Here is a 13,220-nt window from a genome sequence, read left to right as displayed (position 1 = left end):
AAGTTAGATTTTGAATTTTCTAATTTTGAATGTAACTGTTTATAAAGAACTTACTTGGGCCAAGACTCCATTGCAAATGTGTTTGTTTTTTTATTCCTCTTCTAAAAGGAATACTTTATTTATTGCATAAAATGTCAAGTTATAATAAAATTGGGGAACTTTTTATCATACTTTTTACTTTCTACTTTACTTCTTAAAATGGATGAACCGAGTTCAGATCAGACACAAGGATTATGTAAATTGCCGGTAGGTCCTTGCTTGGGTTGATAAATGGCATCAGTCTTTTATTATTCGCTTTTGGAGTATACTTTTTGTGCATGTTACTGTCTATGTTTTATATCTTTTACACAATACCTCATTTTCTATGGAAATGTACCTCTCTACATCATATGAGCACATGGGTATTTGCATGATGATAATAGTGCTTTGCATTTGTTTTACATATACATTGCCAAGTACTTTTATATGTATATAGTTTCAGTAAATTGTCACATTTCTGAGAGTTAGATTGTATTGTTCTATTGTATGTTAAATGATTTAGGGCATATTATATAATATCTCTTGTCATTTTCAAACATGAGAACTACGGATTTGGTCTCCACATTTTCTTATTGATAATGGCCTATTCTACGTGACACCTTTAAGAATAGAAAATACACCAAATCGATATGGTAATTTAGTCTTAGCACAGGTCTCAAACCTCCTTAGAAGCAGAATGAGTTGCTTTGTATCCTGGGAATTCCACATGCATGTCTATATACAGGCAGAAAGGAATTACGAAGCCAACCTGCAGTCCTCCATCCCCAGATTTTTCCTTAAGATGAAGTGGACTCTATGGGGAAAGCCCAGAAACTTGTAGAGGCATCAGACTGCCTAGGTGCCAGGTCAATAGAAGAGGCTGGGCTACCTCCAACAGTGATACGAACCAAGAGCGCAGTTCAGTTCAGGATGGCAGGAGCTGGCTCCTTGGTCCTAAATCCCCAGCTGCAACAACGAAAAACTCTTGTGACTCATTACAAATATATATCCATCCATAAGATGTCAGGTCTTGATCTCTACATGGGGTCATTCTTCATTTTTTTTAACCCCAGAAAAGGAATTACTTATTGGATCAGAGCAATGGAACTGAATGGGTTATCTACACAACGAGCATCATTTTCGTGTCACCCTTGTTCATCAGTATACCAGCTCACGTGCAGTGGCAATGTGGAGCAATTGCCATTTACTTCTATTGGATGAACTTCTTAATGTATCTTCAGAGGTAAAACTGGCTTCAATGATCTCTATATCCTTTAAACATCCTTTAGGCATGTTTAATATAAAAAAGAGCTATTTTAAGTCCCATAAATATGTAACTGGCTTCTTCCTTTTCCAGTGTTGTAAACTGTGAGGATATCTTTTATATTATTAAGGAAAAGGGGAGGGAGGTTTGGAGTTCAGAGTGTAGACCAGGTTTCTCTCAACCTTGGCACTACTGAAATTTGGGACCAGATAATTTTTCTTGTGGGGCTCTGTCCTGTGCACTGTAGGATGTTTAGTAGCATCCCTGGCCTCTCCACTAGATACCAGTAGTAACCTTCCCCACCCGTGTGACAATAAAAAATTTCTCTAGATAATTGCCAGTTATTCTCTGGGTGGAAAAATCACCTCAAATCCAGACCCACCAGTCTAGTCAAATCTAGATTAAATGTGGGAGTAAATGGGCATAAAAGTATTGGCTATTCTTGTTTTGCCTGGTATTATTTGATAATTACTTACTTTAGATTAAAACAATTAAAAGGAAGTGTTAGGTATGGTAATAGTGATAGGAGGGAAAAATGTCAACCCCCAAACTCTAATTCTAGAGAGGAAAGGAGGACCAGGTTCCCCTGCCTCCCACACTTGCTGCTGGTGAGTTACATGTGTTATTTCAGCCCTGGCCGGTGGCTCAGTTCTTTGTAGCATCGTCTTGTACCCCAAAAGGTTGCTGGTTTGATTCCCAGACAGGGCACATGCCTACGTTTCTGGTTTGATCCCATATATGTTTCTCTCTCACATCAATGTTTATCTCTCTCTTTCTTTCTGTCTCTGTCTCTCTCTCTCTAAACATATCCTCAGGTGAGGATTTTTAAAAATGTTATTTCACACAATCTTTACAATAACAAGAGGTAAATGTTATTACTCACAGTCTATAAAAGAAGAAGCTGAGGCACTGAGTTAGTAACTAGCCCAAGATCTCAGCTGGTAAGTCAGATGTCGGCATTTTACCAAAGTCGGTCCAACCCTGGGAGAGCGCTTTCCCCACCTTAGGTCTGCATTGCTGTCCTGAGCACAGTGCAGTGGGGCTGATTCCCGACCCCCAAAAGGACAGGATCTGGTGGGAAGAGCTCTGACCTGGAAGGCAAGAGGCATCAAGATAGGTCCAGGCAGTGCCACTCTGTTGACTTTGTTACTATTAGTGACCTGAGCGAGGTCCTGGATGTCTCTGGGAACTGAGCTTCTAAGTCCTCTGATGTCTCTTTCAGCTTTAAAATCTTATGACTCCCCTTTTAACAGGGTGTCTTGTCAAAGGGAAAATACAAGTTAGTGGTCAGAAGACACCCATCATCTCCCCAGACATTTACAGTGTAGGTTGCTGGGGAGACACAGGAAAGTGTAGGGAGCTGTAAGGATGGGAGAGTGAAGCATGGGTATGTGCCTGCGACAGATGCCCCAGGAGCATGAGCTCATTTCATCACTCCCCACCAAGGCACCACACAACTCGTCTCTCTCATCCCCTCATCGCCTGGTAGCAGCATCTTGGATACTGGGAAGCTATGATTTCTCTCTCCTACTTTGGTCAAGTGGTAACACAATGAAAGATAAACATTAACAAGAAGAGAAAAGGAAAAGGAAAAAGGCAGATAGTGTGAGTGGATTGAAAATAAGACTTGATGCTTCATGAATTCTCATGTCTCATTTTGGAAAGTAACTGGCCTCAGTTATCTCATCTGTGGAAACTAGTGCCTAGTGCATGATAAATATTGACCCTGAATGAAATACACTGGGCCAGAAAAGTGAATAAATGTATTTTTTTTTCCTGCAAGGTTTTTTAGTTTTATTTTTTCTTTATTGATAAAGGTATTAATATGTCTGTGCAATACCCCATTACCGCCCCTCCCCCCCCCCCGCCCCAGCACATGCCCTCACCCTCTTGTATCTCTGTCCATTGGTTATGCTTATATGCATGCATATAAGTCCTTTGGTTGACCTCTACCCCTCCACCAACCCTCCCCCGCCTTCCCTCTGAGGTTTGATGGTCTGTTCGATGCTTCTCTGTCTCTGGATCTATTTTTGTTCATCAGTTTATGTTCATTATATTCCACAAATGAGTGAGATAATGCAATATTTATCTTTCTCTGACTGGCTTATTTTGCTTAGCATAATGCTCTCCAGGTCCATCCAGACTGTTGGGAATGGTAGGAGTTCCTTCTTTTTTACAGCAGCATAGTATTCCATTGTGTAGATGTACCACAGTTTTTTAATCCACTCATCTGCTGATGGGCATTTAGTCTGTTTCCAAATCTTAGCTATTATAAATTGTGCTGCTATGAACATAGGGGTGCATATATCCTTTCTGATTGATGTTTCTGATTTCTTGGGATATATTCCTAGAAGTGGGATTATTGGGTCAAATGCGAGTTCCATTTGAAAAAAAAAAAGTGAATAAATATTTTAATTTTTCAAATCTTCCTAGATTTGAGAACTGTGGGATTTTCATCGTTATGTTGGAGGTAATTATGAAGACTTTGTTGAGGTCCACAGTCGTGTTTGTCTTCCTTCTTTTGGCCTTTGGACTCAGCTTTTACGTCCTCCTGAGTATACAGGTGAGGAGTTGTGCCTGTGGTTCATTTCCTTGCTGTAAATATTGGGAATATATATTTATACTGAAGTCTCAATGGTGTATAATATCAATAATAACACAACAATATTTGGATACTTTCATTTTATCTGATATGTTGGCATTCAAATGATATTCACTGCAGGAGAAATATAGCCTTATTACATGACTTTTTTCCATTGTCAAAATGTTTATGTATAATGCACGATGATTTGTGTGCAGAAAAGATTATTTTGATGACTTTACCACCAGTTTATTGGTAGTTTTTATCCCTGTATTTCAGTAGCTGTAGTCCTATGACTTTAAAAATATTTTAAATACGATTTTTATCATTTTACTCTCCAGGAACCATTTTTCACTATATGCATTTTGCATTTCATGGTTCCCTTTCCGTCTCTCCTCAGGATGCTTTCAGCACTCCATTGCTTTCCATAGTCCAGACCTTCAGCATGATGCTAGGAGACATTAATTATCGTGATGCCTTCCTAGAGCCGTTTCTGAGAAATGAACTGGCATATCCACTTCTGTCCTTTATACAACTCATTACCTTCACAATGTTTGTCCCAATCGTCCTCATGAATTTACTTGTAAGTAATTTATCCTTGTATTTCCCATTTGCTGATCATTTGAGGCATTTCACAATCATTATTCGGAGCCTCCCCTATCTCCCTCCAAGAAGGGAAAAGGGACACCTGTGAAATCCATTCTTTCACTGAGGCCTGAGTGTGCCAGGTACAACGTGGGGCCCAGGGGATGCAAAGATGCATTCACTTGGCAAATGCTTATCAAGAATCTCCTAAGTGACCCAGAAACTGACCCAGATGCCGGGACACAGACAGATCAATACCCAACCCCTACATGATTATAAACTAGTCATGAAGTTAAGCAGTAAACAGATAAGTATGCAGCATGATGTCGTGGGGGTGGTAAATGCTATAAGGATATAAAGATGAATGGTGTGTGCTAAGTTAGGGTTTCCGGGAGCAGGGGAAGGCAAAGATTAGGCAGAGACCTTCATGGAGTGAAGGAGGAAGAACTCATCTCTTGAATCTCTCATGGACCAGAGATTTAAGTGGGGAGCGAGGGTGAGAGGTATTTGTGTCATTCAGATGCCCCCTCTAAAAAGTTAGAGGCTGGCTACCCCCACGGATATGGACATGTCCTTGCCCTTCCACGGAGAACCTGTCCAGCCCTGAGCATCCTGGCTGATGCAGGCAGGAATGCATCCCAAGTCCATGGAGAGTCCTAGCTGGCATTACAGGGCACATTTTTTCCTTATTCATTTACTCGAATGTGCACATAGTCCACACACTTTTTTGGAGCCTGACTATGCACCAGGGACCATGCTGGGCAGTGTTTCCAGAAAGAAAAAGTAATAGTACAGACTATGCAATGTTTTGATTCACTGACTTGATACAACTCCAGTTTTATTTTGGTGACATAGAAAAGTAAAAGATGGCAACTAAGAATAATAAAGAATGACATGAAGCCCACATTCGTCTCTGAGACTCACTTCCGTTTGGAAGCCCATTCTCTAGAGGAGAACCTGGGTTAGCAGTAGTACAGGTCGGTGCCACCCGCAGATCTGTACGGCCAGCACCCAGTGAGCTTCACCACCTGCTTGTCCCAGAGCAAAATCAGACCCACCAGGGCCAAGACTGACACTGTTCTCCTTCCTCAGACTGACTCGATATTTTCCACCCACCCGGCCCCCTTTTCCTCATTTCTGCCAATAAACATTTGCCTCTCCACCTACTTCCTCTTAGCTCGCACCTCGTGGTGCCTCATCCCCACTGCTGCAGAAGGCTGAAGAGTTCCTCCATCTCATCTCATTTCTCTGTCTAATCCTTCCCACAAATTATCACCACAGTGATGCCCTGATCATGAAAAATTGGGCCCGTCAGTGTCTCTTTCAAAGGTTTTTCTATGACTCTTCTAAAGCTTCAGTGCATGGGCACTGCACATAAGGTCCTCATGATCCGGATCCGACCCAGATTTCATCCAACTCCCCACTGTCCGCAGCTTTTACCCAGACACACAGCAGCACACGCGGTCACTGGGTGTGCCAGGCTTTCCTCCTGCCTCCTGGGTCTGCTCTCCATTTCCCGGAACCCCCCACCTTGGTTAACTCTTTCTCAGCTTTCAACATTCAGACCAGGCATCATCTCTGCTGGGCAGACTTTCTACCCCACCCCAATCTCCGGAGTCTGTTATCATAGTTTTGAGGACACAAATCAGAGAAAGACAATAATAAAACCTACTTCCTAAGTTATTGTGAGGATGAAATGAGCTAATATGAAGAATTTAAAACATATATGCATTCAAATGTTAGCTACTATTAAATATTAATAGTATTTGATTAACATTTAATATTAATGTATTGCTTATTTTAATTAGTAAATGACGAGGCTTACAAGCTTATAACTTGTATTAATAAATTATGGGACGCACAGCTCAGCAGACTCAGATGTCTTCAGAGCCAGGCAAGCACCTCTGATATAAGATCTAAACCAGAGAGACTGCCCATCGCGGGACTTGCAAATTAATAACAGAAAACATTATCCTGCCAGATAAAAGCCACTTGCTGACTATATTTGTACACCCTGGAATAGACTTTCCTGCTCATTCATTCAGCAGCTTTTTTGTGTGCCTACTATGTGTCCCGCACTAATCTAAGCACTGGGCATGTGGTGGTAACCTGGAGGGACTGACAGAGCCCTTGTTTACAGAGCTGGAGTTCACTTGACTGTGAGCCTCTCGGGCCTCAGAAAGCAGGGGTTGGGGTCAGCAGACATAGGCCCTGACTGTCTCCCAGTGGAAGAGTGAGTTAATTTGGACTCAGTAGAACTGAGCTGACAGCTTCCCCTCACCTAATTCTGCCCAGCCATGGATTTCTGGAGGATTTGTATTACCAGAGCCTCACCCACTCCTAAAGTGTACCATTTACAGCCAAACATACATAATATATAAATCTCTTCATTCCCTCATTTTAATGTTTTAACTTTTCCATGTTGTCCACCTTAGATGCTAAACTCCTGCAGTTTCCAGGCATGGTGCATGGCTATTGCCAACGGCATTTGATATCACATCACTCCCATCCTCCTCCAAAAGAATATATTTTTACTTGAAATTGAAATGAATTTCAGATTTATTTTTATGTCTTAACTTTTCATGATAACACTTGCCATTACTGGACCCACCGCCATGGCCACTGCTGTTAGGAGTTATACAGGCTTCGCAGCTCCCCGTGGGCTGTGGGAGCAAAGTGTTCAAGGGCCCTGCTGGTGAATTCCATGCCAGTCTGACAGCATCCAGGGAGACCGTAAGTGCATTTTGACGTGAGCCGTTACACTGGTCGTGATGCAATGCCGTGTTGTGCTTCAGATCGGTTTGGCCGTTGGGGACATTGCCGAGGTCCAGAAGCACGCCCTGCTGAAGAGGATCGCCATGCAGGTGAGGGTCGTGTTTGTTTCGAATCAGCACCACCTGAACCGTTCACACGCAGTCGTGGCTGAGTCCTGAGAACAAGCTGCTGAGCCCGGGCGTGTTCTTGCCACCGTGCCTGCAATGCATGTTCTCTGGTGCACCTGTGGTTGTCAGAGAATCAAAAATGAAAAAAAAAATCCTACAACAATGTTGGCAGAGGAATTGAGACACTGCCTAAGCCTCTTTCGAGGTCAACATGGGGTCAACCAGGCAGCTAGCCGCTGTGGCGCTGGTGGATGTGGTGAAAGGCAGGGGCAGGTGATTGGCTGCCAGGGGCCCAGGAAACGGGCTGCCCAGCCGTCAGTGACACAGCAGTCAGTGTTCAGTTGCTGTGCTAACGCTTTGGTCTGTGCAGTGTGAGAATTCCAGCTACTAATGAATGATCCCTATCAATAAATCCAATATGCGCTTTAGGTGGAACTCCATACCAACTTAGAGAAGAAGCTGCCGCTCTGGTTCCTACGCAAAGTGGATCAGAAATCCATCATCGTCTATCCCAACAGAGCCAGATACAGCCGAGGGTTACTAGTAAGTACATGGAACAGACATGGCATAGACAGTGCGACACTGCTGCATTGTGTACCCCAAAGGGTGCCTTTTCATTTTTATTTATTTATTTACTTATTTTAATATATTTTTTACTTATTTCAGAGAGGAAGGGAGAGGGAGGGAGAGAGAGAAATGTCAATGTTGAGAGAGAATCATCCATCGGCTGCCTCCTGCACACCCTCTACTGGAGATCGAGCCCACAACCTGGGCATGTGCCCTGGCTGGGAATCAAACCGTGACCTCCTGGTTCATAGGTCTACACTCAACTACTGAACCATATTAGCCAGGCCCAACGGGTGCCTTTCTACACACCCTGAGTCACTCTGCTTGTGGGAAACAAATAAGCTTGTTTGAAAAAAAAACAGTGCAGGATGAGAAAGTGATGGGCAGTGCAGTGGCCTCTCTCCATGTGGCTCAGCTACAGCTTCAGTGTTAAACATGTGCCACGTCCCTGTGAGAACACTTGGTGGGTGTACCATTTAAGTATCCTTTTTACATTGCAGGTGTGCTGTTTTTCCTAATCACATATCACTTACTTATATGTGCAGATGTATGTATGTCTGTGTCTGTGTGCCTATATAGAACACATGTGTACATATTCACAGATACACACCCATGGAGAATACATATAGAAAATACACAGAGATTAAGCCAGGCCATCTATACTAATAAAAGGGTAATATGCTAATTAGACCAAAAGACCTTTCAATCATCATTTCAGACATCCTTCTGGACAAAGCCATAGTGGCAGAGGCTGAGGCAGAGGCAATTAGGGGCGATCAGGCAGGCAGTGGAGCAGTTAGGGGGCAATCAGGCCAGCAGGCAGAGGTGGTTAGGGGCGATCAGGCTGGCAGGCAGATGAGCAGTTAGGAGCCAGCAGTCCCAGATTGCAAGAGGGATGTCTGACTGTTGGTTTAAACTGGCAGTCGGACCTCCCCCGAGAGGTCCCAGATTGGAGAGGGTGCAGGCAGGGGTGAGGGATCCTCCCCCACCCCTGTGCATGAATTCCGTGCACCGGGCCTATAGCTGTATTATAATGGGAAAGTATACTAAGAGTCAGAAGTACTGGATGCTAATCTTTTTTTTTTTTTTTAAATATATTTTTTATTGATTTTTCACAGAGAGGAAGGGAGAGAGATAGAAAGTTAGAAACATCGATGAGAGAGAAACATCGATCAGCTGCCTCCTGCACATCTCCCACTGGAGATGTGCCCGCAACCCAGGTACATGCCCTTGACCGGAATGGAACCTGGGACCTTTCAGTCCGCAGGCCGACGCTCTATCCACTGAGCCAAACCGGTTTCGGCTGGATGCTAATCTTAACCATGCCTGGGCCCCCTCTCTATGAATATTTTTTCTGAGTTCTTTGTAGGATAAGATTCCATTGTGTAATCATAACATGATAAAGGGAACCTAAGTGTCAGCCTATGCTTTACTCTGACTCTACACTATCGCCCTATCTGATTTCACTCACATCCATGGTTGCAATTACCACCTAACACAGGAACTCAGCGATTAATGTCTCTGGCCTACAGCTCTTCTGTGCATTCTGGGCCCCTGTATCCAGCTGTTGACTTGACATCTTCCCTGGTGTGTCTGAGGTCCCTGAAATTCAGCATGTTTAAAACAAACTCTTGCAAAACAAGCTCATGCCTTTCACTCTTCCCACGAATCACTCCCTCCCAACATCCCCTACAGAGAAAGGGTGGAAAAGCTCATCCTTCTCCAAAGTTGCTTATGTCAATCGACATCCACACCATTTGCCTGTGCAGATGGCAGCCTTGACATTGCCCCTCCCTCTTCCTATCCCCTCACGTCAGTCAATCACAGGTTTAGGCCATCAGACTTGCTGGGTGGTCTCCTCTTGCCTAGACTCCTAGAATTACCTCACTCCTGGTCATTTCACATCTGCCCTCGATCCTCTCTAGTTCACCAATCATTTAAAGATCCTAAATTTTAAAAATATTAAAATAGCATTTCAGAAATGCCCCCATGTGAAATTCAGGTGTTGCATACGATGCTGAGCAGTTTGAGAGAAATAGCTTATATTGTGTGAAATACCACCACTTATTTTGTTGTTAATCTCACCTGAGGATACTTTCTCCATTGCTTTTCAGAGGGAGTGGGAGGGAGGGAGAGAGAAAAAGAGAGAGAGAAACACCAATTTGAGAGAGACACATAGATAGCCCTGTAGCCTCCTGCACATACCCTGGTAGCTCTGATGTAACCTGCAACCCAGGCTGTGCCCTCGACCTGGAATTGAACCCAATACCCTTCAGTGCACACAGCGCTCCAATCACTGAGCAACACAGGTCAGGATGAAATACCGCCACTTATGATGGACATTTTTCATGAGAATTTCCTCATGAAAATGATTCACTTAAACCTTTTCCTAAACAGTCCTCCACTCCAGTTTACCCCTCCGTTTGTATTATTTATATATCCTGTACTTTGCTCTGTTATGTGTATAATTTTGTTATACAGCTCTTTGCATGTCTATTTCTCTCAACAGACTGTGAGCTCCTTGAGGGCATGGCTCTCGTTAGATACCTGTGCTAGCACGCCCTGGTTCAGAAGTTGAGTTATGGCACGTGTTCAGGAAATAGTTTCCGAATTGAGTTTAATGTGAGTAACTATTAATCTTTTATCCCACAGTGCATATTTCACCAATTATTTTGCACCCAAGAAGTAAGACAAGAAATACCAAATGCGGATACAGCTTTAGAAGTAGAAATATTGAAGCAGAAATACCGGTATGTATTTCTTCTTTTATCCATATTTGAGAAACTCAAAAGTCTTAAATAATGATGCATAGTAAAGGGTTACACTGTATATTTGTGTTTATCTTCTGTATTAAGGCATGCTTTAACTCAATGATGCTGCCAGGGGCTTGAGAATCATGAGAGAGTTTCTAGAACCTCCAACAACTTATTTGCTGCTACTCACCCAACAGTATCCTGAGCTGCTTGCATCCCTCATGAGCCATCTCCAGTCATACATCAAAGCTCTGAAAGATTGTGAGGATCCCAGGAGCAGATGCATAGTGTACAGTGGTTAAATGCAAGGGCTTTAGGGTTCATTTACCTGAGTTCAAGGCACTTAACCTTTCTGTGCAACAGTATTTTAATCTTTAAAATGGAAACCTAAATAAACCAGCTGTGAACCAATAGTATAACCGTAGGAAAATCGCTTATACTTTGAAAATATGTGTTCCTGACCAGGATTCTGACTATCCGGAGGCTGTAACCTGAGCACAGGTAACCCGATACCTGTTAGCACTCCTGGTCCCCAGGCCTTGTGCACGTGGAGGGCTGAAATAAACTCATGAAACCTGTATGTCCCTTTAGGCTGAAGGACGTGACTTCTCTTCTGGAAAAACAGCATGAGCTTATTAAACTCATCATTCAGAAGATGGAAATCATCTCGGAGACAGAGGACGAAGATAACCATAGTTCTTTCCAAGACCGCTATAAGAGAGAGCAGCAGGAGCAAAGGAATAGCAAGTGGAATTCCGTGCTGAAAGCAGTAAGGGCCCAAACGCAGAACCCTTAGCAGGAGTCACCCTTTAGCAGTGGGCTTCCTGCGTGTGCATCTCCTGCATATTAACACACATGCACAATATATACTTGGGGTCTGATCGCCAGTGTGGAGAGAGTGAGGAAAAGGCAGTAAGCTGATTCTGTTTCCCTCCCTCTGAAGCCAAATACTGTGTAGAAGTAAACTATCTCTTTCTAATCACATTTTCTGCCAGTCACTCTGCATTGGGAATATCCTTGCTGATATGTTCAAGTTGGACTTTACCTCACTATTTGAATGGGTGGAAAGTGATTTGCTAGCACATACATTTTTGATGATAAGGAGTAATAAATGTAACGGGTGAGCTAGAATGCAAATGTCAATACCAGAGTCTTGCTGGATAATGATGATAATTATATAATGTGTAATGCATTGGACAGTGCAGAGTCGCCTCGGCTGCTTCCATTTGGCATACTCTTTTGTGTTGGAAGATCCTGTGGGTGGAACCCTGTGTGCTCTGTTCTGATCGTAATAAATGGCCCCACCCTTCTGCTCCCAGCACACCTGATGCCACTCTGAGGCTCAAATCCACAGGCCTTGTGATATGCATGACTTTACTACAGATAGCATGTGTTATTTCTGTATTTTTTGTTTCTTAGTGATCATAATAAATGTAAAACCTATATAGCCACCTCAGTGATTATTGTGAGATGTTCTTTGCATTTAGTTTTTTTGAGATTTGTAAAAATGCCTCCACCGCATACGCCCTTTTCTCTTTTGATGTCCAGTGTCAGTCACATGCCTCTTCATTCATCTTTTCAAGGTGCTTCTCTCTTTTTTAAAAAAAAATTAAAATAAACAACAGTTCTGGAGGCTAGGAGTCTTAGATGAGGGTGTCAACATGGTTGGGTGAGGGCCCTCATCAGGGTAACAGACTTGTTTTATTCTCAAATGGTGAAAAGAAGGAAGGATCTCTCTGGAACCTCTTGGATAAGAGCGTTAATCTCACCCAGGAGGGCTCTGCCTTCCTGACCTAATTACCTCCCAAACACCCCACCTATTAATACAATGACCTTCGGGGGTTAGGACTTTAACATATGAATTTGGGGGAACACAAACATCCAGGCTTCAGTAAATGACAAATAAGATATAAATTATTTGAAAAAGGTATTTACCATTCTCTGTGATCATGACCCTTGTCTGCCATTTATAAGCCATGTGTAGAAATGATACAACTAAAACATTGCAATAGAAAGAGAAGAAGAAAATAGAAATGCAAACGTACTAAAGTAATTTTAAAAGGTTAAAAGGCATTTCTTTCTCTGGCTATGATAAATAATGGACTTTGGACTAACTTCCCTCCCCATCAGACAACTACTGGACAAAATATATGAAACTGATTTTAGACAAAAGGCAGATAGAACTCTGATCCATGAATAAGGGGCTGGAAGTGGTGTATCTGCATTCATCCCACTCAAGGTACTGCTCCTAATTTATTTTCCTCTTTGCACCAATTCTCTTGTTTATTCCCCAGGAGACACCCACTTTGGTGAATCTCTTTGGCCATGTATGTATCCTTGTGTTATGTTGAACAGTGTTGTTTGAGGTGTGCTTTTATTTATAGAGGTGCTATCATGCTGGTTCTTGTTCTCTATCTTACCTCTTTACAATGGGCATTCTGTCTCCAAGATATGACCGTGTCACCTTCTGTCCATCTAGTACAGGGCTTCCAACAACTGCTGACTATCATTGTGTGCACCCCACATACGCTCCTGAACAAAGGAGTCCCTTCCCTTCTCTTGGCTCTCTC

The 13,220-nt window shown here is 42.8% G+C and overlaps 1 protein-coding gene across 1 annotated transcript in view; it reads left to right on the top strand.

The window, feature by feature from the left end:
* TRPA1 (transient receptor potential cation channel subfamily A member 1) overlaps positions 1-12,095 on the top strand; it is a 46,985-nt gene extending 34,890 nt beyond the window's left edge. Inside the window, exons 21-27 of the mRNA XM_036338710.1 lie at positions 1,092-1,261; positions 3,716-3,845; positions 4,264-4,446; positions 7,244-7,312; positions 7,760-7,873; positions 10,550-10,647; positions 11,242-12,095. Of these exons, the coding sequence (XP_036194603.1) occupies positions 1,092-1,261; positions 3,716-3,845; positions 4,264-4,446; positions 7,244-7,312; positions 7,760-7,873; positions 10,550-10,647; positions 11,242-11,446 (969 nt within the window). The 3' untranslated portion in view covers positions 11,447-12,095. The remainder of the gene's footprint in view (positions 1-1,091; positions 1,262-3,715; positions 3,846-4,263; positions 4,447-7,243; positions 7,313-7,759; positions 7,874-10,549; positions 10,648-11,241) is intronic.
* The last annotated feature ends 1,125 nt before the right edge of the window (positions 12,096-13,220 follow it).

The sequence above is a fragment of the Myotis myotis genome, unplaced genomic scaffold (assembly GCF_014108235.1).
Source record: "Myotis myotis isolate mMyoMyo1 unplaced genomic scaffold, mMyoMyo1.p scaffold_m19_p_16, whole genome shotgun sequence".
Lineage (NCBI taxonomy): Eukaryota > Metazoa > Chordata > Mammalia > Chiroptera > Vespertilionidae > Myotis > Myotis myotis.
The sequence above is the reverse complement of the archived record's forward strand: the minus strand, read 5'-3'. Positions and strand labels throughout refer to the sequence as shown.